Source organism: Macrobrachium nipponense, chromosome 7 (assembly GCF_015104395.2).
Source record: "Macrobrachium nipponense isolate FS-2020 chromosome 7, ASM1510439v2, whole genome shotgun sequence".
Taxonomy (NCBI): domain Eukaryota; kingdom Metazoa; phylum Arthropoda; class Malacostraca; order Decapoda; family Palaemonidae; genus Macrobrachium; species Macrobrachium nipponense.
Genome location: NC_061109.1, coordinates 21,272,818 through 21,300,322, shown reverse-complemented (window position 1 = coordinate 21,300,322; position 27,505 = coordinate 21,272,818). Strand labels below are relative to the sequence as shown.

General features: G+C 40.7%; 2 protein-coding genes across 2 annotated transcripts in view; one reads left to right on the top strand and one right to left on the bottom strand.

The window, feature by feature from the left end:
• LOC135217791 (all-trans-retinol 13,14-reductase-like) overlaps positions 1–27,335 on the bottom strand; it is a 48,316-nt gene extending 20,981 nt beyond the window's left edge. The window contains exons 1-2 of the mRNA XM_064253834.1: positions 27,139–27,335; positions 15,698–15,825 (exon numbers count right to left, since the gene is read on the bottom strand). Of these exons, the coding sequence (XP_064109904.1) occupies positions 15,698–15,825; positions 27,139–27,316 (306 nt within the window). The 5' untranslated portion in view covers positions 27,317–27,335. The remainder of the gene's footprint in view (positions 1–15,697; positions 15,826–27,138) is intronic.
• LOC135217175 (all-trans-retinol 13,14-reductase-like) overlaps positions 1–27,505 on the top strand; it is a 289,079-nt gene that overhangs the window by 51,870 nt on the left and 209,704 nt on the right.

Here is a 27,505-nt window from a genome sequence, read left to right as displayed (position 1 = left end):
AAAAAATTTTCACCTATTTGAGATTGTTTGATTCTCTAATCACTGCCTATTCCCTTCCATAAAAAATGGACGAGGGCATTCTTAGAAAGAGGCAGGGACAAGAAGTGATCCTTTAACGGACGTCCTAAATTAAATTAATGGAAGGGCCTTTACTTAAGTCCTTCTCCCAGGTTCCTTTTCAAGTGGAACTTCGGAGGGCTCCTTACTTGGCCCAGAGGCCTCTCACCTCCCTTCTTCCAGGCCCTAATAATAATTCTGACAAAAGACTCTTAATTACAACAAAAGAACAATGGAACCAGGGTCCAGGTTACTAGGATTCCTCGTTTTTGGACAAAAAAATTCAGAGATAGTGAACAGATCGCATCTCCTCCATGAGAAACCCGACTCTCCTATCTATAGCCTGGGGTTCACTTTACTCTTTTTTGCTGTCACTAAAGCTTATTCAAAGTCTTCTTTGTTCAGGTTTTCTGAACGAGGGCATCCTCCCATGGCTTCAAAAATGGAAGGGCCGCAAAGCCACTTTAAACCCACATATAAAATTCCCAACGCAACTGAATCTTTTCCTCTTTTACCTGTATTAAAAGAATTTAATCAAGTCTGTAATGTCTCAGTTTAACACCGACAAATCTAATCCTCTATGGTCTGAAAACAGAGTTTGAGCATAGCTCTAAAACCCTTGATCATAGAATCTTCAGGAAAAGAAAGGAAAAGTCCTGCAACCCTTCTGTCACAGTTGTCTCAGAAAAGACAAGATACCCTTGTTTGTTTGCGACCACGGGTCAGGAGATTGGCCAAACCCCTTATTTTGGTAGACTACATGCAGAGGTATTTACGGGTCCTACATTCTGAAATTGCCTCTTAGCAGCCTTTCTTGAAAGTCCTTTTGCTCTAAGAAGTCTGTTGACAGTTTTAAAAATCCTGGTCACAGCAAGAAAGAGGGATAGCCCTTCATGAAACCTCTTTGCAAGTGTAGTTGTCTGAAAAAATTTCTTTTTCTTCTGAGGGAGCAATCCTTGGGAAGTCCACTAATGCTGCTGGCCAACAGATCGGAGGGAAAACCACTCTTTTAATGGCCAGAATGTGGGGATATCAAAATCATGGGACAACATTCCTGTTGTGTTTAAGCAACTTGTTTAAGTAACTTCTCTTATTAATCCCAAACAGAGGGAAGGCATAAATAACTTTGTTTTCCGAGGCCAATCCTGTAACACTTTGCATCCATAGCTAGTGCTAGCAGTATCTGGTACCAAAGCGGGAGCGAAGAATGTTGATAAGTCGAGAAGAATTTCTTTGTGTTGCAAAAATGATCGATCATAGGTTTTCCCCATAATTCCAGAGGGCCCCCCGGCATACCTCCTGCATCTAGAGGTTCCACTCCCGTGGTGATCCTCTTGACTTCCGGTCTGCTCAACTGATCCGCTGGAGGACGTTTGGAATTTCCCTTGGCATAAATCTTGTTGGAACCTGGTTTGTTCGTTCCAATTCTCCTTGGGACTTACAGCAGGAGGAATCCCTTGATGCTTTGCACAGTGAAAACGGAGTAAGAGGTTCCCCGATTTGTCTGCTGATGTAAGCTAGTGTTTTACCAGGTCCATGTTTGTCAGTGGTACACTGCTATTGTGCGGTTGTTATTACTCTTGATACAAAGCTCCTGAGGACCTAAGTGAATAGCTTTTTAACTCTCACATTTATTTGGTGCATATTCCTTTCCTTCCTGAGACCACACTTCCATGACACCTTTCCTTGCTTCTAGTATGGCTCTCCAACTCTAACATATCGTGCGTCGGTCATAGAAGTTCAGGTCAGGGTTCTGGGGTGGGTGAAGACTTTTCCCTTTCTGAAGTTCACCTTCTGATTTCCACCACAGCAGGATGACTTTTTGATCTCGTGTTATTGGAAAACAAAATTGAGTCCGTCGCTGACTTTTTTCCCTTGTCCCAAGCAGGGCCTGAGAATAGAACTGAAAACAAAAACTCTTATTGTGGAGTTTTCCCTAGTGACAAGAACTGCTCTATCGATGGCCAAAGTTCCCGATCAAATGCTCCATCCACCACTTGTTGGCCGACTACCGTAAGTTAAAATTGTTTAGTTGTCCTTTTTAAGTTAAGTCCTCCATGCCTTGCTTACCATTTGACTAGAACGAACAAAGGAAGCCTAGTTTGTCCAGATACCAGAAGCTAACCTTATTGCTTTCTTAAATGCAGCCATTCTGCTAGAGGAGCAAGAACCCGTTGTGAACAACCTGTTGGGGCCCCATCGACAAGACCGAAACAGAGGTGCCCTGAACTGATTGACACTTGATCTTGGAATGCAAATCTGAGATATTTCCGCCTTTGATTTTTTGGATGCACTGGGATGTGGAAGTATGCATCCGCCCTCATGTCTATAAAGACCATGACAATCCAATCTCCTTTGGCGCATGGCTGGATAGAATGGAGTGGTCTTTGTCTCCATGCGAAATTTTGTCTTTCCTTTTGAACGAAGACATTCAGGGCACTCACCATCTAAAACTGGTCTCTCAAACCTCCATGTCGACTTTGGCACTAGAAACGCTGATTGGTAAAAAATCTCTCTGAACTCTTGTCTTTGGACTAACTCTAATTGCTCACTCTTTTCCGAGGAGGGAATCAACTTCTTTGCAACAAAGCTGAAAACTACTTTGAGCCTACTGATGTTGGGCAGTCAAGGATAAGATAAATAGGTCTTTCTTGATTAAAGGGTGGGGGGCTTTTTCTAGAAACTGAATTGAATACCCAAATCTTAGTACTTCCCATTACCCATGACCCTTCGTGCACCTTTCATTGCTCCATCTTTCCCCAAAATTGGTTTGGAAGTCTTTCCTCCCTACTGGTGCACGGGAAGGAAGATTACGCTTTCACTTTTTGGGAGCCGATCTCGTAGAGATTTCCTACTAGCTCAAGAGCCAAAGCGGACGTTTGATCTCGTTTTGGGGTTTGATCTCAGTCTACAGACACGAAAAGGAAAGGACTGCAAAGGGGAAGCTACCTTCACGCTTGATGGAGTAGCTTCTTTCAGCCGTCTCATGGAATGGGCTAACAAATCTTGTGTTGATTCTTCTCAAGACCCGACACTATATCACTAATCAAAGATGGAGGAAAGCGGGAAACCCTTTACTAAAGGTGAGAATAAAAGAGTGGACTTCTGAACCATGGTGACTCCTTTAGTGGTAAAGGAACACCAAAGCTCCCTCTTTTTCAACACTCCCATGGCATAAAGGGAGGCTATTTCTCTTAAAGCATCCCTTACTCCCTTGTCTGCACAAAACAGGATATCAAGCAGATCCAATCCTATGTCTGAAGGGAAGTCAGGGTAATCTTGAATATTTTTTGCCAGGGCTCCTACAGACCAATCCAAAAAGCTGATAACCTCTAAAATCTTGAAGGTATTCTCAAAATGATCTAGTTCTGCTGAGAAACATTATCTTGGCAGCAGAAATGCTGACCTTCGCGGGCCAAATCTATAAGGCTAGAGAAGTCCCCTTGAGAGGAGGCAGAGACTCCCAAGGAAGGAGCTTCTCCAGTCACATAGTATGCATACCTTCTAATAGAAGGTGCGAAGGCAGATAGCTAAAGCAAGCCTTCCCTTTCTCTCTCTTGTCTGGAAGCACAAGTCCAACTTCCTTAACTTTGGGCTTCTTCGCAGAGGTTTGCCAAAAACCCATCTCGGCAGCTTTGTTGCTTCCTGTACCACACTAAAACTGAAGCATTGTAGTTGGAGAAGCAGGAGCTGCTGGAAAGAAAACAAAAAGGTAAGATAATTACGCAACAAAACGTTCAGTAGTGCTGCGTAAGCTGAAGACGACGAAGCCTCTTCTGGTGCATTGATTTCTTCCTCCTCTACTGACGACACTGGAGAAAGGAGAGGGATCGCAATTAGTTTTCGTTCGCATAAGGTCTTCTTTAACCCTTAAACGCCGACTGGACGTATTTTACGTCGACATTTTTTGTCTCTCGGGTGCCGACTGGACGTATTTACGTCGACATACAAAAGTTTTTTTTTAAAAATTCGCGGAAAAATACTTTTAGGCCTACCAGCCGAAAACTCTTGAATCACGCGCCTTGGGGGATGCTGGGAGTTCACGGATCAAGGTGTTGTTTTGTTTACAATCGTTACGCAGGCGCGCAAGCGCGAATTTCTTCTTGCCGCACTAAAAAGTATCTGTGACACATTCTCTGAAATTATTTCGTCACTTGACATAATTTTTGTACCATTTTAAATTAGCCGTTACATAGAGTATTATATATGAAAATGTGCGCATTTTTTTTTTATGTAGAATACAACAAAAAAATACTCATGATTGTAGCTTTTATCAGTTTTAAGATATTTTCATATAATAACGATAGTGCCAAAATTTCAACCTTTGGTCAACTTTGACTCTACCGAAATGGTCGAAAAACGCAATCGTAAGCTAAAAACTCTTATATTTTAGTAATATTCAATCATTTAACTTAATTTTGCAACTAATTGGAAGTCTCTAGCACAATATTTCGATTTAGGTGAATTTATGAAAAAACTTTTTCCTTACGTCCGCGCGGTAACTCTTCCAAAAATAATCATACATGCGAATATGGTAATGTTTGCACCATTTTAAATTAGCCGTTACATAAAGTTTTATATATGAAAATGTGCGCAATTTCATGCACAATACAACTAAAAACAACCCATGGTTGTAGCTTTTATCAATTTTGAAATATTTTCATATAAAAAATGATAAGTGACAAATTTTCAACCTTCGGTCAATTTTGACTCTACCGAAATGGTCGAAAAACGCAATTGTAAGCTAAAACAAAAACGCTTATATTCTAGTAATATTCAAGCATTTACCTTCATTTTGCAACAAATTGGAAGTCTCTAGCACAATATTTCGATTATGGTGAATTTTATGAAAAAAAAATAACATTTTCTTTACGTCCCGCACGGTAACTCTTCCGAAAAAATCATACGTGCGATTGTTGGTAATGTTTTGCACCATTTTTAAATTAGCCGTTACATAAAGTTTTATATATGAAATGTGCGCAATTTCATGTATAATACAACAATAAATAGTTGAAGGTTGTAGCTATTCTCAGTTTTCGAAATATTTGCATATAAATCACGATAAATAGAAAAAAAACCACGTTTCGGTCAAATTTGACTCTACCGAAATGGTCGAAAAACAAAGCAATTGTAAGATAAAACTCTTACAGTCTAGTAATATTCAGTCATTTATCTTCATCGTGAAACAAATTCGAAGTCTCTAGCACAATATTTAAATTATGGTGAATTTTTAAAAAAAAAACTTTCCTTCCCTCCGCGCGCGGATTCTTCCGAAAAAATCATACGTGCGATTGTGGTAATGTTTGCACCATTTTAAATTAGCCGTTACATAAAGTTTTATATATGAAAAATGTGCGCAATTTCATGTATATACAACAATAAATAGTTGAAGGTTGTAGCTATTCTCATTTTCGAAATATTGCTATAAAATCACGATAAATAGAAAAAAAACCACGTTTTCGTTCGGTCAAATTTGACTCTACCGAAAATGGGTCGAAAAAACGCAATTGTAAGATAAAACTCTTACAGTCTAGTAATATTCAGTCATTTATCTTCATCGTGAAACAAATTCGAAGTCTCTAGCACAATATTTAAATTTATGGTGAATTTTTAAAAAAAACTTTTCCTTCCCTCCGCGCGCGGATTCTCCGCCACAAATCTCCGAAATGCGTAAGTCCCATTCTCGGAATATTTGCTCCCGTTTCATATTAGGCATTTCATAGAGTTTTATATATGAAAATGTGCGCAATTTCATGTAGAATAAAACGAAAAAATATTTGAAAGTTGTAGCTTTTCTTATTTCCGAAATAATTGCATATAAAAAAATATATTTATAAAAAAATTCGACATTCGGGTCAACTTTAGCTCGTCAGATATGGTCGAAAACTGCATTTGTAAGCTAATATTCTTACAGTATAGTAATATTCAATCATTTGTCTTCATTCTGAAAACATATTGGAAGTCTCTAGGACAATATTTAGATTTATGGTGAATTTTTGATATGTGTTTACGTAAGCGCGTTACGAATTCATGCATTATTTTGTGATAATATTTTCTCTGTGTTGCTTTTATCGTTTTACAATGTGTTATATATCAAAATGATCGCAATTTAGTGCACATTACAACGAAAAAAAAAAGTAACTTGTTACCTTCAAACCGTTTGCGCACAGCGCGATTTGAATACAATTATATATGAAATTTCGTTTTTGCGCTATCTATATCGCATTATTTATATATGATAGATAAATTTTTTTTCATTTCTGATGGTTGCATACTAAACTTCAAGCAATGACAAAAAAAGGAGCCAAAAATGAACTCTTAATCTTGAAAACTAAGCGCGCTGTGATTTTTTGAAAAAAAATATTTTTTCCGCTTACGCGCTCACTCTCAACCCTCCGGCATACGGGAGTCAGTTTTTTTATTTAACCGCTCCGAGCGTTTAAGGTTAAGTAGCCTAAAATGTCATCCAACTTCTGTTGGACAGGATCTCTAGACTGGTCCTGGTCCTCGCTGGATGTTGCTGAGGTGCTGAATACGCTGAAAATGTTATTGTTATTATACAATTAAGTTTGTTCATACTTACCTGGCAGATATATATATAGCTGTATTTTTTTTTCTGACGTCCGACAGAAATTTTCAAAACTCGCGCACACGCAGTGGGCGGCCATGGGGTAGTACCCATTCCCGCGCTGGGAGGCGGATATCAGGAACCATTCCCATTTTCTATTCGTTATTTTTTATTAATGCCTCTGTCTCCTGAGGGGAGGAGGGCGGGCACTTTAATTATATATATCTGCCAGGTAAGTAAGAACAAACTTAATTGTATAATAACAATAACATTTTGTTCATGCCACTTACCTGACAGATATATATATAGCTGAATCACACCTTCGGATGGTGGGAAAAGACAGAATAGGATTTTTTGGGAAACTAAAATTAAGTAGATGATATACATCTTGGTTCCTTACCTGTTTGCAAAGTAGACTATGTGATTACTGTCACGTAAGGCTGCTTTTGCCTAATTACAGAGTTGCCAGCCAGGTGGAGACCTGTAGTGGCTGGTGCGCTCTGGATGATCTGTCAACGGGTGCGAGACCTCAGCGTGACAAGATCATCGAGGCCATACAAATGAGGGCAACGAAGCAACTGACCACCACCTGACCAACTATAACACAAAAAACCCCTTAAGACGAACTAAGGAGGATGGGAGATCTTCAACACATAAGACTCACCACAACCTAAAAACACAACAACCTAACTTAAAACCTAACTAGGGAATAGGGAAAGAGCTACTTCCGGACCCCAATAACTGTGTCCGCAGAACGTATGGATTGGCCCCCCCCAGTGCATTACAATCGTCATAGATCGTTCTCACATCCCTTAGGTAATGTGAGGCGAAGACGGAGTTGCTCCTCCAAAAGGTGCAATCGAGGATGTCCTTGATTGACATGTTCTTTTGGAAGGCAAGAGAGGTAGCGACGGCTTCGTACTTCGTGCGCTTTTACTCGGAAGAGGCTCAAATCAGTCTTCTGGAAAGATGAATGAGCCTCCCGAATGGTGTCCCTTAGAAAGAAAGCCACAGCATTCTTCGATAAAGGTAACTCTGGCCTCTTCACAGAGCACAGAGGTTACCTGAGGGACCTCTCACCTCTTTAGTTCTATGCACGTAGAACTTGAGAGCCCTTACCGGGCAAAGGACTCTCTCTGGTTCTTGGCCCACCAGACTTGACATACCCTTGATCTCGAAAGTCTTCGGCCAAGGGTTCGAAGGATTTTCATTCTTCGAGCCAAGAAAGATGGGTTCAACGAGCAGACAGCATTGTCCCCTTTGAAGCCCATTAACTTGCTAAACGCTTGAATTTCACTAACTCTCTTAGCCGTCGCAAGAGAAGTTAGGAAAAGAGCCTTCCTTGTCAGGTTCCGAAGAGACGCTGTCTGAAGCGGTTCGAAAGTGTTCGACATAAGGAATTTCAGGACTACATCCAGATTCCATGAAGGAGGTCTCATTTGAGGAACCTTCGAGGTCTCGAAAGACTTCAAAAGGTCATGAATATCCTTGTTGTCAGACAGGTCTAGGCCTCTGTGCCTAAAAACCGCTGACCAACATGCTTTTATATCCCTTGATGGTAGGGACCGCTAATTTCTGCACATTTCTGAGAAATAGCAGAAAATCAGCTATCTGGTTCACAGAGGTCGAGGAAGAGGAAACTCCCTCCTTTTTACACCATGCCCTGAAGGAAGCCCACTTCGACTGGTAAACAGCTCTTGTGGAAGCACGTCTCGCATGTGCGATTGCTCTCGCAGCTGCTTTCGAAAAACCTCTCGCTCTGGCCAACTTTTCGATAGTCTGAACGCAGTCAGACTCAGAGCGGAGAGGTTTGGTGAAACCTTCGAAGTGAGGCTGTTTGAGTAGATCTTTCCTCCAGGGCAATGTCCTTGGAAAGTCTACCAAGGAAAGACATGACCTCTGTGAACCATTCTCTCGCTCGGCCACATCGGAGCGATCAGGGTTAACCTTGTCCCTTCCGAGGCCGCAAACTTCCTCATGACTTCCCCCAGAATCTTGAATGGTGGGAAGGCATATAGGTCTAGGCCCGTCCAATTCCAAAGCAAAGCGTCTACCGCGATTGCTTCTGGATCCAGGACCGGGGAGCAGTAAAGAGGAAGTCTCTTGTTCCTTGACGTTGCGAATAAGTCGACCAGTGGACGTCCCCACAGCGTCCACAGGTCATCGAACAAACGTCCTCGTGCAAAGTCCATTCCGTCGGAAGGACTTGGTCCCGACGACTGAGAAGGTCTGCCCTGACGTTTTGCACACCTGCAATGAATCTCGTCAGGATCGTTACCTCTTTCCTTTTTGCCCACAGCAGAATCTCTCTCGCTAGGGAGTACAACGTTCTGGAGTGTGTTCCTCCCTGGTTTTTTAAATAAGCGAGTGCTGTGGTATTGTCCGAGTTTATCTGAACAATCTTGTTCTCCAAACTCTTTTCGAAGAACTGCAGGGACAGAAATACTGCTGCCAGTTTCTTTGACATTTATATGCCAGGCTACCTGTTCCCTCTCCAGGAGCCTGACACTTCCTTCCCCCTAGTGTTGCTCCCCATCCTGTGATGGAAGCGTCTGAAAACAACACTAGGTCGGGGCTCAAAAGACTTAGGGACACGCCCTCTTGAAGCTTCTGAGGGTCCAACCACCATCTTAGGTGGTTCTTGATTGGAATCGATATTCTCAATACTGCATTGAGATCGTCTTTGGCCTTCCACTCGTCTGCCAAGAAGAATTGGAGAGGCCTGATGTGCATCTTCCCAAGGAAACAAACCCTTTCCAGCGAGGAAATGGTCCCCAGCAGACTCATCCATTCCCTCGCCGAGCAAGTCTCTTTCCTTAGAAAGGCTGAGATCTTTTCTAAGCCTAGCCGCTGACGTTCTGGACGGAAACGCTCGAAAAGCCACTGAATCCATCTGAATCCCCAGATACACGATGGACTGTGTTGGGTCAGATGCGACTTTTTCGAGGTTGACCAGAAGTCCCAGGGACTTCGCTAAGGCTAAAGTGAACTGCAAGTCCTTCAGACACTTCTCTCTCGACGACGCTCTGATCAGCCAGTCGTCGAGGTTTATAGGGAAACTCTTATTCCCGAAGAGTGTAGCCACCTCGCTACGTTCTTCATCACTACTGTGAACACCATCGGAGCCGTGGTCAGTCCGAAGCACATCGCTCTGAACTGCCATACTTTGTTGTTCAAGACAAATCTTAGATACTTTCTTGAAAGAGGGTGGATCGGGATGTGGAAGTACGCGTCCTGCAAGTCTAAGGATACCATCCAGTCGTTAGCCCGGTCTCAACGCTCCCAGAACAGAATGAGGCGTCTCCATCGTGAATTTGATCTTTTCCACGAAAAGATTGAGCCTGCTTACATCTAGAACTGGACGCCAACCTGAACGACTGCTTTGGTACTAGGAAGATTCTGTTGTAAAAACCTGGAGACCCCAGTCCGCGACTTGTTCCCTTCCACCGCTCTTTTGTCGATCATCTGCTGAAGGAGATCGAACAAGACTTTCTTCTTTTCTCCTTGGTAGGATGGAGAAGGTCTCTGGGAGTCGTAGAAAGAGGAGGAGATCTAAAAAGGGGATCTTGTACCCCTGCTCCACGATCTTGAGGGACCAAGAGTCCGTGTCTCTCTCTCTCCACGCTCCCGCAAAATACTTCAGTCTGGCTCCGACTGGTGTCTGAAGGACATGCTTTTCACTTGGAAGGCTTTGGCTTAAAAGAAGCTCTTCCTCGTGAAAAACCCTCTCCCTCGAGGAGCTGCTCTCGAGGGGGGAGCCCCACGAAAGGGCTTTACTTTCTTCGGCGGACGAACTGCAGCCGAAGAGGTTGAAGGTACGGCTGACCGTCTTGTAGACTGGGCCAAAAGATCCTGAGTAGCCTTCTCTTGTAAGCTGTTCGTCAGGTCCTTTACCAAAGTCTGGGGGAAGAGATGGTTCGAAAGAGGCGAAAACAACAAATCCGCTTTCTGAGCTGGCGTCACCGAACGAGCTGTGAAGTTGCACAGCAAAGCTCTCTTTTTTTAACAAAGCTGTTCCAAAGTGAGATACGAGCTCTTCCGAACCATCCCTGACGGCTTTGTCCATACATGCTAACACGCTGGACAGCTCCCCCAGACTAAGAGATTCTGGGCTTCTCGCTTGCAAATCCAGAACTCCCAAACACCAGTCAAGGAAGTTTGAAGACTTCCAGCGTCCTGAGCAGACCTTTCAAATGATGGTCAGTCTCCGACGCGGTCCAAGTTACCTTAGCAGAGGGTAAAAGCGACCTCCTCTGTAAGTCCACAAGGCTGGAGAAATCTCCTTGAGCCGAAGAAGGGATACGAACTCCCACTTCGTCTTTGGTTCTATACCAAATGCCCCCTTTTCCACTAAGTCTAGTAGGAGGCAAGGCGAAGGTCGTCTTGCCTTGGTCTCTCCTTCTTATCATCCAATCCTGGAGCTTCTTGAAAGCACGTTTCGTTGATAGAGAAGTTTTCATCTCTACAAACTCCGGGATTTTACCAGTTTTCGATGAAGAAAACTGTGAAGGAGGAGACTTGGGAGCTGCGGGCTGAAATTTGTCCTCAAAAGAAGAACGCAAGAGTCTAACTAGGACTTTATAGTCCGAGAGAAGGGGCTGTAGCAGTTCCTCTTCACCCGATTCAGCCGAAACTACTTAGTTCTTCCTCTTCTCTAAACGGAAGAGGAGAACGTCTGTCAGGAGAAGGCGTCCTATTAACGGGTCTTAGCAAGATCAAAGGACCCCTATCCTTGCAAGATGCAGCCTTATTACGGCTGTCTTCTTTATGACGCTTACTGCTTGTTGATGATAGAGCGTCCTGAGGAGGACGAGCGTCTTCAGCGCCTTCCGCGGCAGTCTCACCTGCCCGAGAAGCGTCCTTACATCTCTTCGCTGGCATACGTGCCTGAGCGCGTAAAATAGCGTCTGGGGGTAAGACTTCTTGATCAGAATCCCCAAAACGTCTTGAAAGGAGGCCTGAACGTCCTGGCGAGCTTCCTGCCAAGCGTCCTGTCTAGCGTCCTGGAGAGCGTCCTGCCGTCGTCCTGTGTAGCGTCCTGGCGCGTCCTACGAACGGTCCTGCCAGCCTCCTGCCAAGTCCTGACGAACGTCCTGCCTAGCCTGCCAAGCGTCCTGACAACTGCCAGCGTCCTGCCAAGCGTCCTGACGAGCGTCTTGACAAGCGTCCTGACGAGCGTCTTGCCGAACGTCCTGCCGAACGTCCTCGTACAGAGCGTCTTCAAAAGCGTCCTGACGTAACGTCCTTCTAGATGACGAACGAGATCGGCGAATCGCTGAAGGAGAAGCGATCGGCGAACGAGACGCAGTAGGTGAAGGAGACGGAGACTGCTTAGTCCTCTTGACAGGCAGTCTAAGGTCCTTCCTCCGCTTAGGCTCGACTGCTGCTGGGCGAGTCCTCTGAGCCATAAGCGAGGATAGCTGGTCTGAAGGGACACAAAAGAATGTTCTTCGTCGGAGAAGAATGAGCAGAGGAAGCAGGACTGATCCTGTGAGAAGACGAGGGGCGAGGGGACGCCTCCTTCCTTCTCACAGGTACAGCTACCTGTTTTCTCAGGTATACGCGCCTGTGCGCGCAACCTAGCGTCCTCATCGGAGGAGATCCTACCTCTCTTCTGAGGCGGAAAGACATCATAAGCGTCTTCCGACGAAAGCGGCGAAAGAGGACGTGAAGCGTCCTCCGCAAGAAACGTCCTCTTTAACGGACGAGAGTCTCTCCGAGCATCCCACCCCTTGCGCGGGAGGACGCTTCGGAGGACGAGAAGCACTCTTTCAGGACGCGTGCTCGTGCACTGGTCCTTGCAGCCTGGGTCCTTTGCTACATGGTCTGCCGAAAGGGACGCCAGATCGGTGGGAAGCCCCCGTAACCCTCTTGCGGCTTTCGACATACCTCCTCCCTGGGTCTTGGGAGTCTGATAGAGGTCTAGGCCTAGAGGCATTATGGGGCCGATCTGACGCCCCCTCCACAACACTGGGGCACGATCACACACACTTGCACCGAGCCAGTTTTCTAAGGCTTTCACTTTGGTCTCCAGAGTGCGAAGAGACTCCAAAATCATAGAGAGAGCATCCGCTTCTCCCGACACAGAATCAGAGCCCGAAGGCAACACAGGTTTAGGGGTTGTAAACACTACAGGTGTTAGTGCAGGAGAGATGTTAGTCTTACCTTTGGAAGAAACCACTCCTTGAGGAAGACCTCCTGATCCTATCGCGCTCCAATTTAAGGCGATAGGACTCATATACTCTCCATTCATCATCAGTCAATTTCTCACATTCATTGCACCGATGATCAATCAAACAATTAAGCCCCCTACAACTCATACATACGGTGTGGGGTGGGGGGTCTACCGATGCTTTCGGTAGCCTCACCTTACAATCAGCCCTCACACACACTCTGAAATCATCAAACACTTGATCCAGACATATCTTATAGAGAAAAGTCAATCCAAAATCAAAAACGGTCCACTATCGCGCATGCCAATTCAACAATCCAATTCAATACAAAAAATCATCAGATACTTAAAAGCGAGTCAATTTCCAAAAAAAATCCTGAGCAGAGGTCTGTAAACAGATGTTTACCGACCGGCGACAGAAAAAAATATGAATAGAAAATGGGAATGGTTCCTGATATCCGCCTCCCAGCGGCGGGAATGTACTACCACCTGGTCGCCCACTGCGTGTGCCGCGAGTTTTTGAAATTTCTGTCGGACGTCAGAAAATACAGCTAATATATATATCTTCAGGTAAGTGGCATGAAGCAAAAATCCTTTTCTTGCGCTGAACTCGCTGAAGAAGTCCAAATTATCGACTGGGAGCCTTCCCTGTCTGTCGCCCAGGACTGGCTGTTCCACTAATACTGAGCGAACGTTGTTAACTTGGGTGTTCCACTGGGCGATCGACTATTTCCGAGAGCTATTGGAAGATGCTGGGCATTTTGGCGCCGACTGGCGCTCGTTGGTGACAATGTTTGGGTGCCAAGTTGCGCGCAAGAGACAAACTGGCACGCTTTTGGGCCAGCTGCACTTCTAGGCGCAGGCGTGCTCTCTCGCTCTTAACTGACAATGAGCTCTCAGGAGAAAACCTCTCTGGGCTGTCCCAAAAGCTGCATGAATGGAACAGCTTCTCCAGACTTCTTACACGGAACCGCTGGTGCTACTGAAGCGTCGTCTGCAGATCTTTTTCAAGTGGTCTAAAAAAGAATTACTATACCACCATCGCACCTCTTTTCCGGACTGGAAGCCTTGTAACTCAAGGAAAGACGGTGCACTTCCACAAAAACGCCTTTCCAGTGGCTGTCTGCTGTCTTCATCTGGGATTTAGCGACAGATGAGACTGAGGGGCCGACCCTACTGATCTCCCTTGGTTTCTGGTATGACTTTTCCCTGGTGATTTTACCAGGGAGTATGTCAGTGACTTTTGCCTAGGAGAATCAGCAGAAAAGACAGCCAGCTCCTCCACTTGCATTTTCACTTACAACACTTTGTGCTCCATGAGAGCTTTCACTGAATGACCTAATTGAGTCACTGTATTAAATAGTATTACGAACTTACTGTCGAATTTACTTTCTAATGCAGCAATGGTGTTGAGGTTAAGACCTGGGAGTTGGGATCAGGATTAGGAGGAATAGTAGAAGGGCTGGCATGGTAGAAACATGTGGGGACAGAAACAATCAGAACATCTAACTCTAAACTAGAGTCTTCCAATGTTTTCATCCTATCCTTCACACTCCACGCAAGTATTGTCAATTAAGCAGTTTGCCCTTTACAATTCACACAAATTGTATAAGTGTCATATTTTGCCGACATTAATCTTGTCCTGCAGCCCTTGCTGCAATAACGAGTGCTCGATACACTAGTGTCAGACATCGTCGGTTACAAGTCAAGTCAACTTCAGTAATTTAAACTGGCGAAATTATCTAATAAAAACACAAATCAAAACAAATGCCGAATGGCTACAAAAAAAAAAAAAAAAAAGAAAAGAAAAGAGTACTTCACCAATTACAGAAGAAAAAAAAAAGAATTCAAATTCCCGAACCAGCGCTGACCACAACCTTGTCATAAGCTAGCAGAAACAAATTGAAGAACCTGGCTCAGTTGTTCCTCTTCTTCCTGAAAGTGGGTGGGACCAGTTACCTATAGCCAATACAAAGAATTGCTAGTGCGAATTCCAAATATTAACTGCCGGTGCTAGAAATTGTTAGCTATGTAATTACAGTGGGGCATCGCTTAATAGCGGATCAGTAATCCCGGATTCAGTTAATCACGGTTTTTTTCTCGGACCGCTTCTCATGCTACATCGCTGGTATGAATCGCTGCATCGCAGGTTTGTTGTGTTGCATATGCGATGTTTTTCTGTAGGCTAAGCCTCGGCCACAGTCCGATAACTACCAACATACATTAAGACTCATATTATGATATTAATTGAAAATAAAGGTAATAAAACCATTCCCACCTTATATATTTTTGTCCATATTTCGTAATAAATAGCCTATTCAAGGTTTATGTGCGATGTTCATTGGATAGGCTAAGCCTATTTGCAGTGCAATAACCACCAACAAACACAAACAGATTCACATTATGATATTAACTGACAATAAAGGTAATAAAACCAATCTTACCTTACATATTATAGGCATATCTTCATAATAAATAGCCTATTCAAAGAATAACTCCACATCACTGCACTCAACTTATCGTCGGAGTGGCTAGCCACAAAATGCAAACATATGACGTTACGAAAATGGAGTATGTATACGGTTGCAATCGAAGCGACATTTGTTCGATAACCTTTTAGAAATTTTAATAGTAGTAGTGTAATTACAGTAGTAATAACATTAAGGCTAAAATTAATTTGAACTTCATTATTATTTTGGTAGTACATATATGTATATAACTTCTCCGAACAATAAAGTCATACAAACGATATTTGTCACAGATTATCGTAAGTATTGCTGTTTGCTATTGGCAACGAAGCGTAAACAAAATACGTAAAAGCATTTTTTACCCTGGTCAATCTTTTTCTTAGGCAGAAAATATTAAGGTCCTGACACACGCGTACACTGGGTAATTCTTACCTGATCATGTTGCTCCAATACCAGCACTTCTTTCAGCTTTGGATAATAAAGCAGCTGTTGAGAGACCTCCAATCCACTGCCTATCACAATTGCATCTAATCCATCTGGTATTTTATCTTTGCTGAACCCTGAAATATTAAAAAAGATAACAAATAAAGAAAATATTTACAAGTTAAATACTTAACGGGGGTAATTTTCTAAATAATACAAATTTTCATAATAAAATCTATTATTTGGATACTTACCTACTGTTAAATTTAGCTATAGTATCTCATCCCTGATTAGGCGAGTCGGCATTCAAACAAAAAAATCGAATGGCTGCCCGGATGACTCTAGTTTACCTGTTCTCCACCAGGTGTGTTTTGAACGTTTTAGCTCTTGTCAGAATTCTCCTTGACAGCCCACTAGTTGTAAGGAGGCTGGGTGGGTCTACTTTAACAGTAGGTAAGTATCCAAATAATAAATTTTATCATGAAAATTTATATTATTTGAGATGAATCTTACCTAAAGTTAAATTTAGCTGATTCCCACATTATGAGGATGGTGGGTAGTGCAGCTAGACAAAATTCCACTCAGCCATTCGAGCTAAAGGTTTCTTGTATGAAACTCAAAACATTCTCACTTGATCTGGAATCCTTGGTGGATTTTACTACCACCAGAAGTTGAATTCCATTCGGGGAGCAAAGCTCTCCTACATATGCAGCAAAGAGCAGCCTTGCGGAGAAAACCGCTTCAATTCAGCCAGAATGAAATGCAAGTGGTATGAGGTACCCTTGTGCCTGGGTCCAAAAGCCCTATAAAATGACAGTCACTTAAAATAAATACCTTTACGATACAAAGGTACGCCCCTATACAACATTTGTACCTTCACGCTCCCCAAAATATTAAAACCCAGGATTTAAATAAGACCCTAAAGAATTACTCTTTTTTTCAGTTCAGGAAAAGACTACCCACTACTAGTAGTGGATTAGGGCTTTACTGTTTTCAAACACAATTTTGTATACTTAAGGTTGTGATCAGGTTAAAAACCGGATTGTACTTCCACTGTGCCACATGAATCCTATTCTGGAGCGACAAATTGACTTAACACTAAATGAAGTTGCAACTGCTGATCACATTATGCATTTTTACCTTAAATAAAAATAGAAGATATGGAGCTAGTTTTCATGCACTAGCCTATCCAGTACATCAAAGAGGACCTTGTGTTCCTTGATAAAGTTTCTAAAAATCACAACACAAAAGATTAACTTTGCCTCTTCCAGGCTTAATCTTCACAAATACATTCTCGGTTTTCTAAAACCAAAACAAACAAAAAGATAACTTTGCCTTTAAGTTTAACCATTGGCAAAGTCGTTATAAGTTTCTAAAAATCACAACACAAAAGGTTCACTTTGCCTCTTCCAGGCTTAACCTTCACAAATACATTCTAGGTTTTCTAAAACCACAAAACAAAAAGTTAACTTTGCATTCAAGCTTAACCATTGGCCAAGACAGCTAGGTTTTCTAAAACCACAAAACAAAAGGTTGAATTTTGCCTTTTCCAGGCTTAACCTTTGACAATGACATCTGTTTCTTAAAAACCACAAAACCAGCATTTACCTTTGACAAAGATGTTTAAGGTTTCTAAAGGATGATAAAAATGTTCTAGGTTTAACCTTTAAATTTAAATCCCCCAACATGATAGAGAAGTTTCCTCTTCTACCCACTTAGGGGTTACATTGGAATTCTTATAGAACACTGTAAAGCATAGCCTTAACATCACCCTCAGCTCTAAGGCAGAAAGCTAAAATAGCATTCCCTTTACACCAGCTTAAAGAAGGGTGCTGACAATATATTTACTTTATTGAACCACTGCGAGTTGACCAAATACAAAAGGTTTTACAGTAAAATTCAGATAGTTTAGACCCGCATCTAAACTCCAGAGAGAGACTGATATAGAGATGAAGGGGCTTCAATCTCAACACCTTACAGCACTGGTCCTCAGCAAGATCTAGAAGTAATTGATGCAATACCGAGGAAAGTACGTATGGAACGATAACTTTGGAAGTAGACAGTGAAAAGTCTTATCTCCTCTAAACAGAAACATTGACATCTACAAGGTTTCAGGAGCTGAAAATTCCTCTAGAATGGCACCCTTAGCAATACACAGACCACTGCTCCTGATCCCAGGCCATGGCAGTTTTAAATTAACCCTTAAACGCCGACCGGTATTTCCCAAAGTGTCTCCCGTATGCCGCAGCGTTCGCGAGTGAGTGACGAAGCAGAAAAAGTTTTTTTTAAAAAAACAAAAAATCACAGCACACTTAATTTTTAAGATTAAGAGTTCATTTTTGGCTCCTTTTTTTGTCATTGCCTGAAGTTTAGTAAGCAACCATCAGAAATGAAAAAAAATATCATTATCATATATAAATATTGGAATATATGACAGCACGAAAAAAAATTTTCATATATAATTGTATACAAATCGTGCTGTGAGCAAAACGGTTAAAGCTAAAGAGTTAATTATTTTTTTGTTGTATTGTACACTAAATTGCAATGATTTTGGTATATAACAAATTGTAAAACAATAAAAGCAACACAGAGAAAATATGATCACAATATGATGCAAGAATTCGTAACGCGCGGACGTAAAAAAAAAAAAAAAGTTTTCAAAAATTCACCATAAATCAAAATACTGTGCTAGAGACTTCCCGTTTGTTGCAAATTTAAGGTAATTGATTGAATATTACTAGACTGTAAGTGTTGTAGCTTACAATTGCAGTTTCCAAACATTTCAGTCACGTTAAAGTTGACCAAAGGTCAAATTTTTTTTTATTTATTGTTATTTATATGAAATATTTTAAAAACTAATAAAAGCTACAACCATGGGTTGTTTTTGTTGTACTCTACATGAAATTGCCACACATTTCTATATATAAAACTTTATGTAACGGCTAATATAAAATGGTGCAAAGATTACGACAATTGGACAAAAAAATTTATGATTTTTTCGGAAGAGTTACCTTGCGGAAATAAGGAACAAGTTTTTTTCATAAATTCACCATAAATCGAAATATTGTACTAGAGACTTCCGATTTGTTGTAAAATAAAGGTAAGTTATTGAATATTACTAGAATATAATAGTTTTAGCTTACAATTACGTTTTTCGACCATTTCGGTCGAGTCAAAGTTGACCAAAGGTTGAAATTTTGGCCCTTATCGTTATTTATATGAAATATTTCAAAACTGATAAAAGCTACAACCATGGGTTGTTTTTTGTTGTATTCTACATGAAATTGCACACATTTCCATATGTAAAACTTTAGGTAACAGCTAATATAAAATGGTGTAAACATTACAACAATTGGACGAAAAAATTTCTGATTTTTTCGGCAGTTACCGTGCGAACATAGGAAAAAGTTTTTCTTCTAAAATTCACCATAAATCAAAAATTGTGCTAGAGACTTCTGATTTGTTGCAAAATAAAGGTAAATGATTGAGTATTACTAGAATGTAAGAGTTTTAATTTACAATTGCAGTTGTCAAAGTTGACTGAAGGTTGAAATTTTGGCACTTATTGTTATTTATATGAAAATATTTCAAAACTGATAAAAGCTACAACCATGGGTTGTTTTTTGTTGTATTTTATATGAAATTTCACACATTTTCATGTATAAAACTTTATGTAACGGCTAATATAAAACGGTGCAAACATTACGATTTATGATTTTTTTGGATGATTTTTTTGGAAGAGTTACCGCGTGGACGTAAGGAAAAAAGATTTTTTCATAAATTCACCATAAATCAAAAAATATTGTGCTAGAGCTTCCATTTGCTGTAAAATGAAGGTAAATGATTGAATATTACTAGAATATAAGAGTTTAGCTTACAATTGCGTTTTCGACCATTTTCGGTCGAGTCAAATTTGCCTGAAGGTTGAAATTTTTGGCACTTATCGTTAGTTTATATGAAAATACTTCAACTGATAAAAGCTACAACCATGGGTTGTTTTTTTGTTGTATTCTTATGAAATTGCACACATTTCCATATATAAAACTTTATGTAACGGCTACTATAAAACGGTGTAAACATTACGACAATTGGATGATAAAATTTCTGATTTTCGGCAGTTACAGCGCGGACATAGAAAAAAGTTTTTCTTCTAAAATTCACCATTAATCAAAATATTGTGCTGGAGACTTCCCATTTGTTGCAAAATGAAAGTAAATGATTGAGTACTACTAGAATGTAAGAGTTTTAGCTTACAATTGTGGTTTTCGACCATTTCGATCGAGTGAAAGTTGACCGAAGGTTGATATTTTGGCACTTATCGTTATTTATATGAAAATATTTCAAAACTAATAAAAGCTACAACCATGGGTTTGTTTTTAGTTGTATTCTATCAGAAATTGCACAGATTTCCATATATAAAACTTATGTAAACGGCTAATTTTAAAAATGGTGCAAACATTACCACAATCGCATGTATGATTTTTTCGGAAGAGTTCCCGCGCGGACGTAAGGAAAAAGTTTTTTCATAAATTCACCATAAATCAAATATTGTGCTAGAGACTTCCAATTTGTTGTAAAATGAAGGTAAATGATTGAATATTACTAAAACTATAAGAGTTTTAGCTTACAATTGCGTTTTTTCTACCATTTCGGTTGAGTCAAAGTTGACCAAAGGTTGAAATTTTGGCACTTATCGTTATTTATATCAAATATTTCAAACTGATAAAAACTACAAACATGGGGTTTATTTTTAGTGTATTCTACATGAAATTGCACACATTTTCCTATATAAAACTCTATGTAACAGCTAATATAAAAATGGTGTCAAAATTATGTCAAAGTGACTAAATAATTTCTGAGATGTGTCGCTGATGCTTTTTATTGCGAGAATAAAGAAATTCGCACTTGCGCGCCTGGGTATGATTGCAAACAAAACAACAGCTTGATCCGTGAACTCTCAGCATCCCTCAAGGTGCTTGATTCAAAAGTTTTTGCCAAGTAGGCCTATAACTATTTTTTCCCGCGAATTTAAAAAAAAACTTTTTTGCGTCGACGTTTCGTACGTCAATTCGGCACCCAACAGACAATTTTCGTCGACGTTTAATACGTCCAATTGGCGTTAAGGGTAAGGACAGATCCTATGATAACTTGAAAATCTTATCATTGGGAGGGGCATTCTAACATCTCCAAGCAGTTAAGGAGATGCCTAAGTTAATGGAAGAGTATGGAACTATGTAGTAGAGTTTATTTCTTCTCAATGTTAGAATGAGACATCTACCGAGAGCATTGCAAATTCTGATAATCTTTTGCCCTGAGGCTACAAGGGTTCTACAGGAGACACTAAGCAATTCTTGAACTTGAAAGTACTCAAAAGTATTCAGAGTAGATACTAGGGGCAGGCCTATGAGTCTGAATTAGGCCAAATTTAAGGAAACATCCATTGCTCAAAGCCTGAGGGCCAACAAAGTAGTAGTAATCATTCAGATGTCCCTGTTCATCTACATGCTAGTAAGTCTAAATGAGTGCTCCTTAAATCCACACTAAGTCCCAAACTTACGGATGTAAAGGCCCTTGTAGGCAGTTGTTCTTCCTGAATCCCCAATTGCTAAAACACTGTCCTTCCACAGAATGAATGATTAAACCAATATGTTGTTTAATTTCACTAAAAGCAGCAAACTTCCCACAAAGAATTTGCTTCTGACCAGGAATAAACCTGCTAAGCATCCTGATGTCTTTCCACTGCACAGAAATCTAAAAAGTTTTACCAGGTGTAGTGTTGACCATTCTATGTTGCATGAAAGTGTAATGACACTAGTTAAACTGTGTTGCATGACAGAGGGAAAAGACCTAAACCTGGGCTTAGGTTTAAAAACAAAATGGACAATTCTTGGTTACAGAGTCCCTCCTACAGTCCTAGAGCCAAAGTAGGTTCTGGATTACTTACAAATTTACTGAACTTTATTTGTAAGTCTTAATTCTTACGCTGAAACTGTACATTAATTGAGCATGATTATCTGAAAATATCCCTTGAGTCCATGTTTCCTGATGAGGAAATGCCTTACCATATAGGAAGTTCCCTTCTGGCCTAAAATTCTTCAAGCAACACATGCCTATTCCTCTTGACCGACAAGCATGCATAATTAAGTATCATCCCCACATCACTAGATAAGAATGGGGATATAGAGAATTAACAATATAATGCATAGAAATTGGGCCAGAAGAAGCAACAGGTCCTTGGTCTTTGGAATACTATTGACAGAGTTGGCCAACTTGAATCACTGATTCAGTATAAGTGTCTTGCTCCTAAAGTTGACACCATCCACCAATGGGCAACAGGTCCCTGACATAGCTTATAGAGGGCTGCACACTAACCCAAATGAAGTGGACAGAACAGCAATAACTTCTTGTAAAACCACCTTGAAGGAACTTTGCACCACTGTGGATGTATTGGTAAGTGGAACTACATTATACATAGTTTGTACCACAAGTCTGACCGTTCTTTGGAAGGCACTAAAACCAGCTAGAAAGCAAGAAGTATGTGGGCAGACACTTCCTGTTATGTATTCAGTCTCATAACGTCCAAGAATATCTCCAATTACTTATGGAGCTCGTCCTAAAGAATTACCCTTGGACTATCATTCCCTCTATATATAATCTAATAAAAAGTGACTTATGGGAGATTTCTGCTGAAGACAAAGGAAGCTATAAGAGGGAGATTAAACCAGTGGAGGACAACCAAAAAAGAATCACAACTGCCCTTCACCGTCTCCAACATGTAACATACTGGTCCTAAGTCTCTCCAAGTTAAGAGGTTGCAACTGTCCCATATCCAGAACCTGAGTCTGCACTTATCCCCAAAAGGTATAAAACAAGATAATCCCTTATCGCCTTAACCGAGGCTGCATAATCAGACAGGAAGAGAAAGTGTTCCCACTTCTTCCAAACCGAGCGAGTATAAGCGTGAGGACATTACCCTGCAGCATCAGAAATGAGTTACTTGTTTTCCTCGCTAAAAACTCCCGCTGGCGACAAACCCTAAAGCTGGTTTCACAAACTCGCTGGGTTAGTGCCTCTACCTTTCTAAGCAGTCGCAGAGACTAGACAACATAGCTAAAAGGTAATGACTAAAGCTAGACTGAAAATCCATCAGCATGTCTGTCAGTCTCGAGTTCATTTCCTCATAGGAAAGAGAAAGAAAGTGAACCTCCTACTAAAGATGGTTAAAGGACCAATAAGTGTTTATACATCAAGAGGCGGCCTTCAGCTCTCCGCAACTTTAAAAGACACAAGACGACAAGCCAAGGCAGACCCAAAGGGAGATTTGTGCGTCCGAGGACGAGAAAAGTTACGAAATGCTCTCTAATTGGAGAAAGCTTTGGTTCTCTTCTCCAATATTTAGAGTGTGCTGAAATACGCTAAGATAATTAAGACATATTCTCTATGCGGCCTCTTTCCTCAACAAAATGAGGATACGGCAAGGCGTATTTTTGCAACAAACAACGACCAGCCTGAATGAGTTCCTCCAACTCCATTCAAACTCTTCTTCCATCAGTAGGCGACAGGAGGAGAAAGCTGCCGACAGGAGGTAAACAAAAGAGCTTAAAGGATTGCTCTATCTCTGCAACCCTTGGCGACAAAAGCAACACTTGTCGATAAGAGGTGACAGCAGCTGAGTGCTGTATCGCATCCACCACGACTCAATGAGAGGAAGACATTCTTAGGCGACTCAGGACTCGGCCAAGTCCGCATGAGTCAACTGCGTTCAACGAGTCAACAATGTCCACAGTCCGCACGAGTTGACTGAAGGAAAGAGAGCGAGGCGACAGAAGTGGGAGGCGGTGGGAGAAGAGTTACATCAAATCTCCAGACTCGTCCAAAAGCGAACGTACGCACTTGAAAGCGTTCCTATATGAAACTAAGTTAGAAATCTCTGAAGCAAGAATATCTAACTTGGCGAGAACTTCAGATACTACCGACTGTGTAGACTTGAAAGAGAAACATTAATTGAGGCAGTAGTAAGAGATTTACCTATAGCCAAAGAGGAATCAGGCAAAGAACGAACACAAGCATTATGAAGAAAAAGGAATATGCTAGCAGATGAGAATTTAGAATAACCAAAACATGAGAGATAAACAGTCGACTGAATCGACATATCTAAATGTGTAAAACCCACAACAGATACATTATCATCTCAATAAAATGCCTATACCTATATTATATATTATTAAACCTATGCATGCTAACACCTCAAACTAGGTGTTGAAGATGACAGAATGCGCCCATGGAGCGAGCATTAATGCTTACTGAAACGGTCCTTATGCGAACGCTTTAACGGTCGTTTGGCGAACGCTATAAACGAGATTCAGACCATAAAAAGGGAGAAGTAGGTATTGGAGGGCACAGAATCCCTTTGTCCCGAGAACCGACCAGGTTCCCTGGCAGTGGACACTACCAATTGTCGCAGGGCAGTCCTGGGCTCAGGCTACGTACAGACGACGGCACCAACACCTTACTTCTGACAGGGAACACGAAAAAGAGTGCACACTATGGAAGGATTCGGAATGTTTCCATCACAAACTCAGTTCAACTTTTATCACAATTAAAAATAGGTTTATTGTTCTAACTTCTCGTTACTCTTTTCCTGAACTGAATGGGGAGTAGAAGGCAGAGCTGCATAGGAAGTCAATACTAGCCTACTAAAATGCCTAGCCTGAGTAGGGATAGCCTGACAGGTTTAAGTCCTGACCTAACTAATTGCTTTCACAATCTTTTAATTTCCTGTCTTTCCTATATCTGACTTATTCGGGGATAAATTTCTCAGAGCAATTCCCTACATTCTTCAAATCTAGTAGTTCCAAGATCACACTCTATACCCTTGAAATTACAAACCAATGTTGATCAACTTCCAATTTCAACATCCTGGTTACACCAAAAGCATTCCTACATAGCCTGATGTTATTGGTTTTGCTTCTGATGGAAGATATCCAAGGAAAATGAAATTACAATACCGTAAACAGGTGTAAAAAAGCCAAACTTCATAGAATACCAACAGTCGCCTAGCCAGAGTAGGGATAGCCTGACAGGTTTAAGTCTTGACCTAACTAATTGCTTTCGCAATCTATTAGTTTCCTGTCTTTCCTATATCTGACTTATTCAGGCATAAATTTCTCAGAACAATTCCCTACATTCTTCACATCTAGTACAGGCAGTCTCCAGGTTACGACGGGGGTTCTGTTCTTGAGATGCGTTGTAACACGAAAATCATCGTAAGCCAGAACATCATCAAAAATCCTAAGAAAACCTTACTTTTAATGCCTTGGGGGCATTGAAAAACTATGTAAACTGCAATTCTTATTGCATTTTTTCATAAAAAAAAAAACAAAAAAAAACATTCAAATATTGATTATTTTGTATTTTTGGTGTCATATGTCTTGTGCCAGATCAGCGTTGTAGGCATCGTAACCCTGGAAATAATTTCTGATGAATATAATTGAAAAGCGCCTTACCTCGGAACGTCATATGCCGAACCCGTCGTATCCCGGGGACTGCCTAGGCAGTCCCTGGGTTACAACAGGGGTTCCGTTCTTGAGACGCGTTGTAACCCAAAAATCGTTGTAAGCTGGAACATCATAAAAAATCCTAAGAAAACCTTACTTTTAATGCCTTGGGGGCATTGAAAACTATGTAAACTGCATTCTTATTGCATTTTTCATTAAAAAAAACATTCAAATATTGATTATTTTGTATTTTTGGTGTCATATTTCTTCTGCCAGATCAGCGTTGTAGGTGTCGTAACCCTGGAAATAATTTCTGATGAATATAATTGAAAAGTGCCTTAACCTCGGAACGTCGTAAGCCGAACCCATCGTAACCCGGGGACTGCCTTAGTTCCAAAATCACACTCTATACCCTTGAAATTACAAACCAATGTTGATCAACTTCCAATTTCAACATCCTGGTTACACCAAAAGCATTCCTACATAGCCTGATGTTATTGGTTTTGTTCTGGTGGAAGATATCCAAGGAAAATGAAATTACAATACCGTAAACAGGTGTAAAACAGCCAAACTTCACAGAATACCAACAGTCGCCAAGCCGCAATGGCGGCAAGGAGAATTCTGACAAGAGCTAAAACATTCGAAACACACCTGGTGGAGAACAGGTAAACTAGACAGTCATCCAGGCAGCCATTCGAATTTTTGTTTGAATGCTGACTCGCCTAATCAGCGGGGAGATATAGCTAAATTTAACAGTAGGTAAGATTCATCTCAAATAAAATGAAGTAATTCAATGGTCTCAAGAAATTGTAATTCCATGATGACCTGGGATCATAACGATACAGAGCTCAAGAGATTAAACAACTGCAATTATTACCAACAAACAATCTTACTAAAATTACAAAGGTTATATACATAAATCTCATCAATGATGTAACACAAAAACAGATATAATTTTCCAGTATGCACTAGACAACAAAGTAAGTTCATAGCAGCACAAACACTCATTTTGATTGCCGAGGTGCTGTACCTCTCTGAATTATAAGAAAACAAATTATACATGAAATAATGAAACCACTACTACAATGATTTAACAAATAAAGTAAAGGTCTAAAGGATTTCTTGGACATACATTATTCTGCACTGTACTACACTCATTCAAACACTGCTTAGCCCATTCTGAGAGTATCAACTGCATTTACAAAGAATAGGGAAAAGGTTTCTCTATAACATGTAGTGTATAAACGTACTATAGTACTCCAATACTTTGGGTTTTCCACTTTCATCATTGTTTAAGTTCACCTGTAGTCATGAAATCATTTGCTTTACTGGTGAAACCATTTTCTTTCTATAGACTTTCAAAACATAACCAAAATCTTCCACTGTAAAAAACACCGGTGTTCTTATTTGTCTCCTTTAAAAATCAACCTGCCACATTGCTTTCATCCAAGATTATACCTATATAAAGTTATCTCAACATACTACTACTGTGATGACATTCATTAGTTTTATTTTCTGATGAGAGAGTAACTCATTGGAAAACAAAATTTCAATGCCCTGCTTTTTCTCATGAAATTAATTGTATTATTGCATCTCACTAGTTTATAAAATATAAATACGTAGTCAGATGTTACACACAAGAAGCACACTATTGTTTTACAAAATATGTACAGTAACTGGAAAATAGTAACTGTTGCTAATAATTATTTTACACAAATTTTATTAGAATGGCAATAACAGCATTTCTAATATGGAGAAACCTATACTGTATAGTACAGTTCTTCCTGTAAAAACAGATCTAGCAAAGTATGTAAATGTCCATATTTCCCAAGCACACTATTTCTTTTATGTGTAGATTTCTACCCAATCATCTATGCATTTTACTAATACCAAGTCAGTTTTCAATGGCTCTCACATTACCTGAGAATGAAAAAAAGAATCTAATCAACCCACCTTGCTTAAGAACTTGATCTCTCTGTTTCTGATCAATGACTTTAGGCCTTATTTCTGCAGTGCATCGTTTTTCAAACGGGTTGGCTGATGGGGGTTTGGCGAAAATAAACATCAGAAGTTTAACAACCATAAAAGCTGCAGCTGCAGCTATCAGCAGTGGTAGCACTCCAATAGCCATTTTTCAGTCTCTGAAAAAGTAGACAAATACTAGTAGATTGTAAAAAAGTTTTCAGCACATTAAAACTTGAAAGTTAGAACTGTACAGACAATCATACCATCTCTCCAAGTAAGAACAAACAATATACAAAACACCGGCATCTTAATGAATTTCTTTATAATCACATTACCCTTTCAAGGCAAGTGTCCC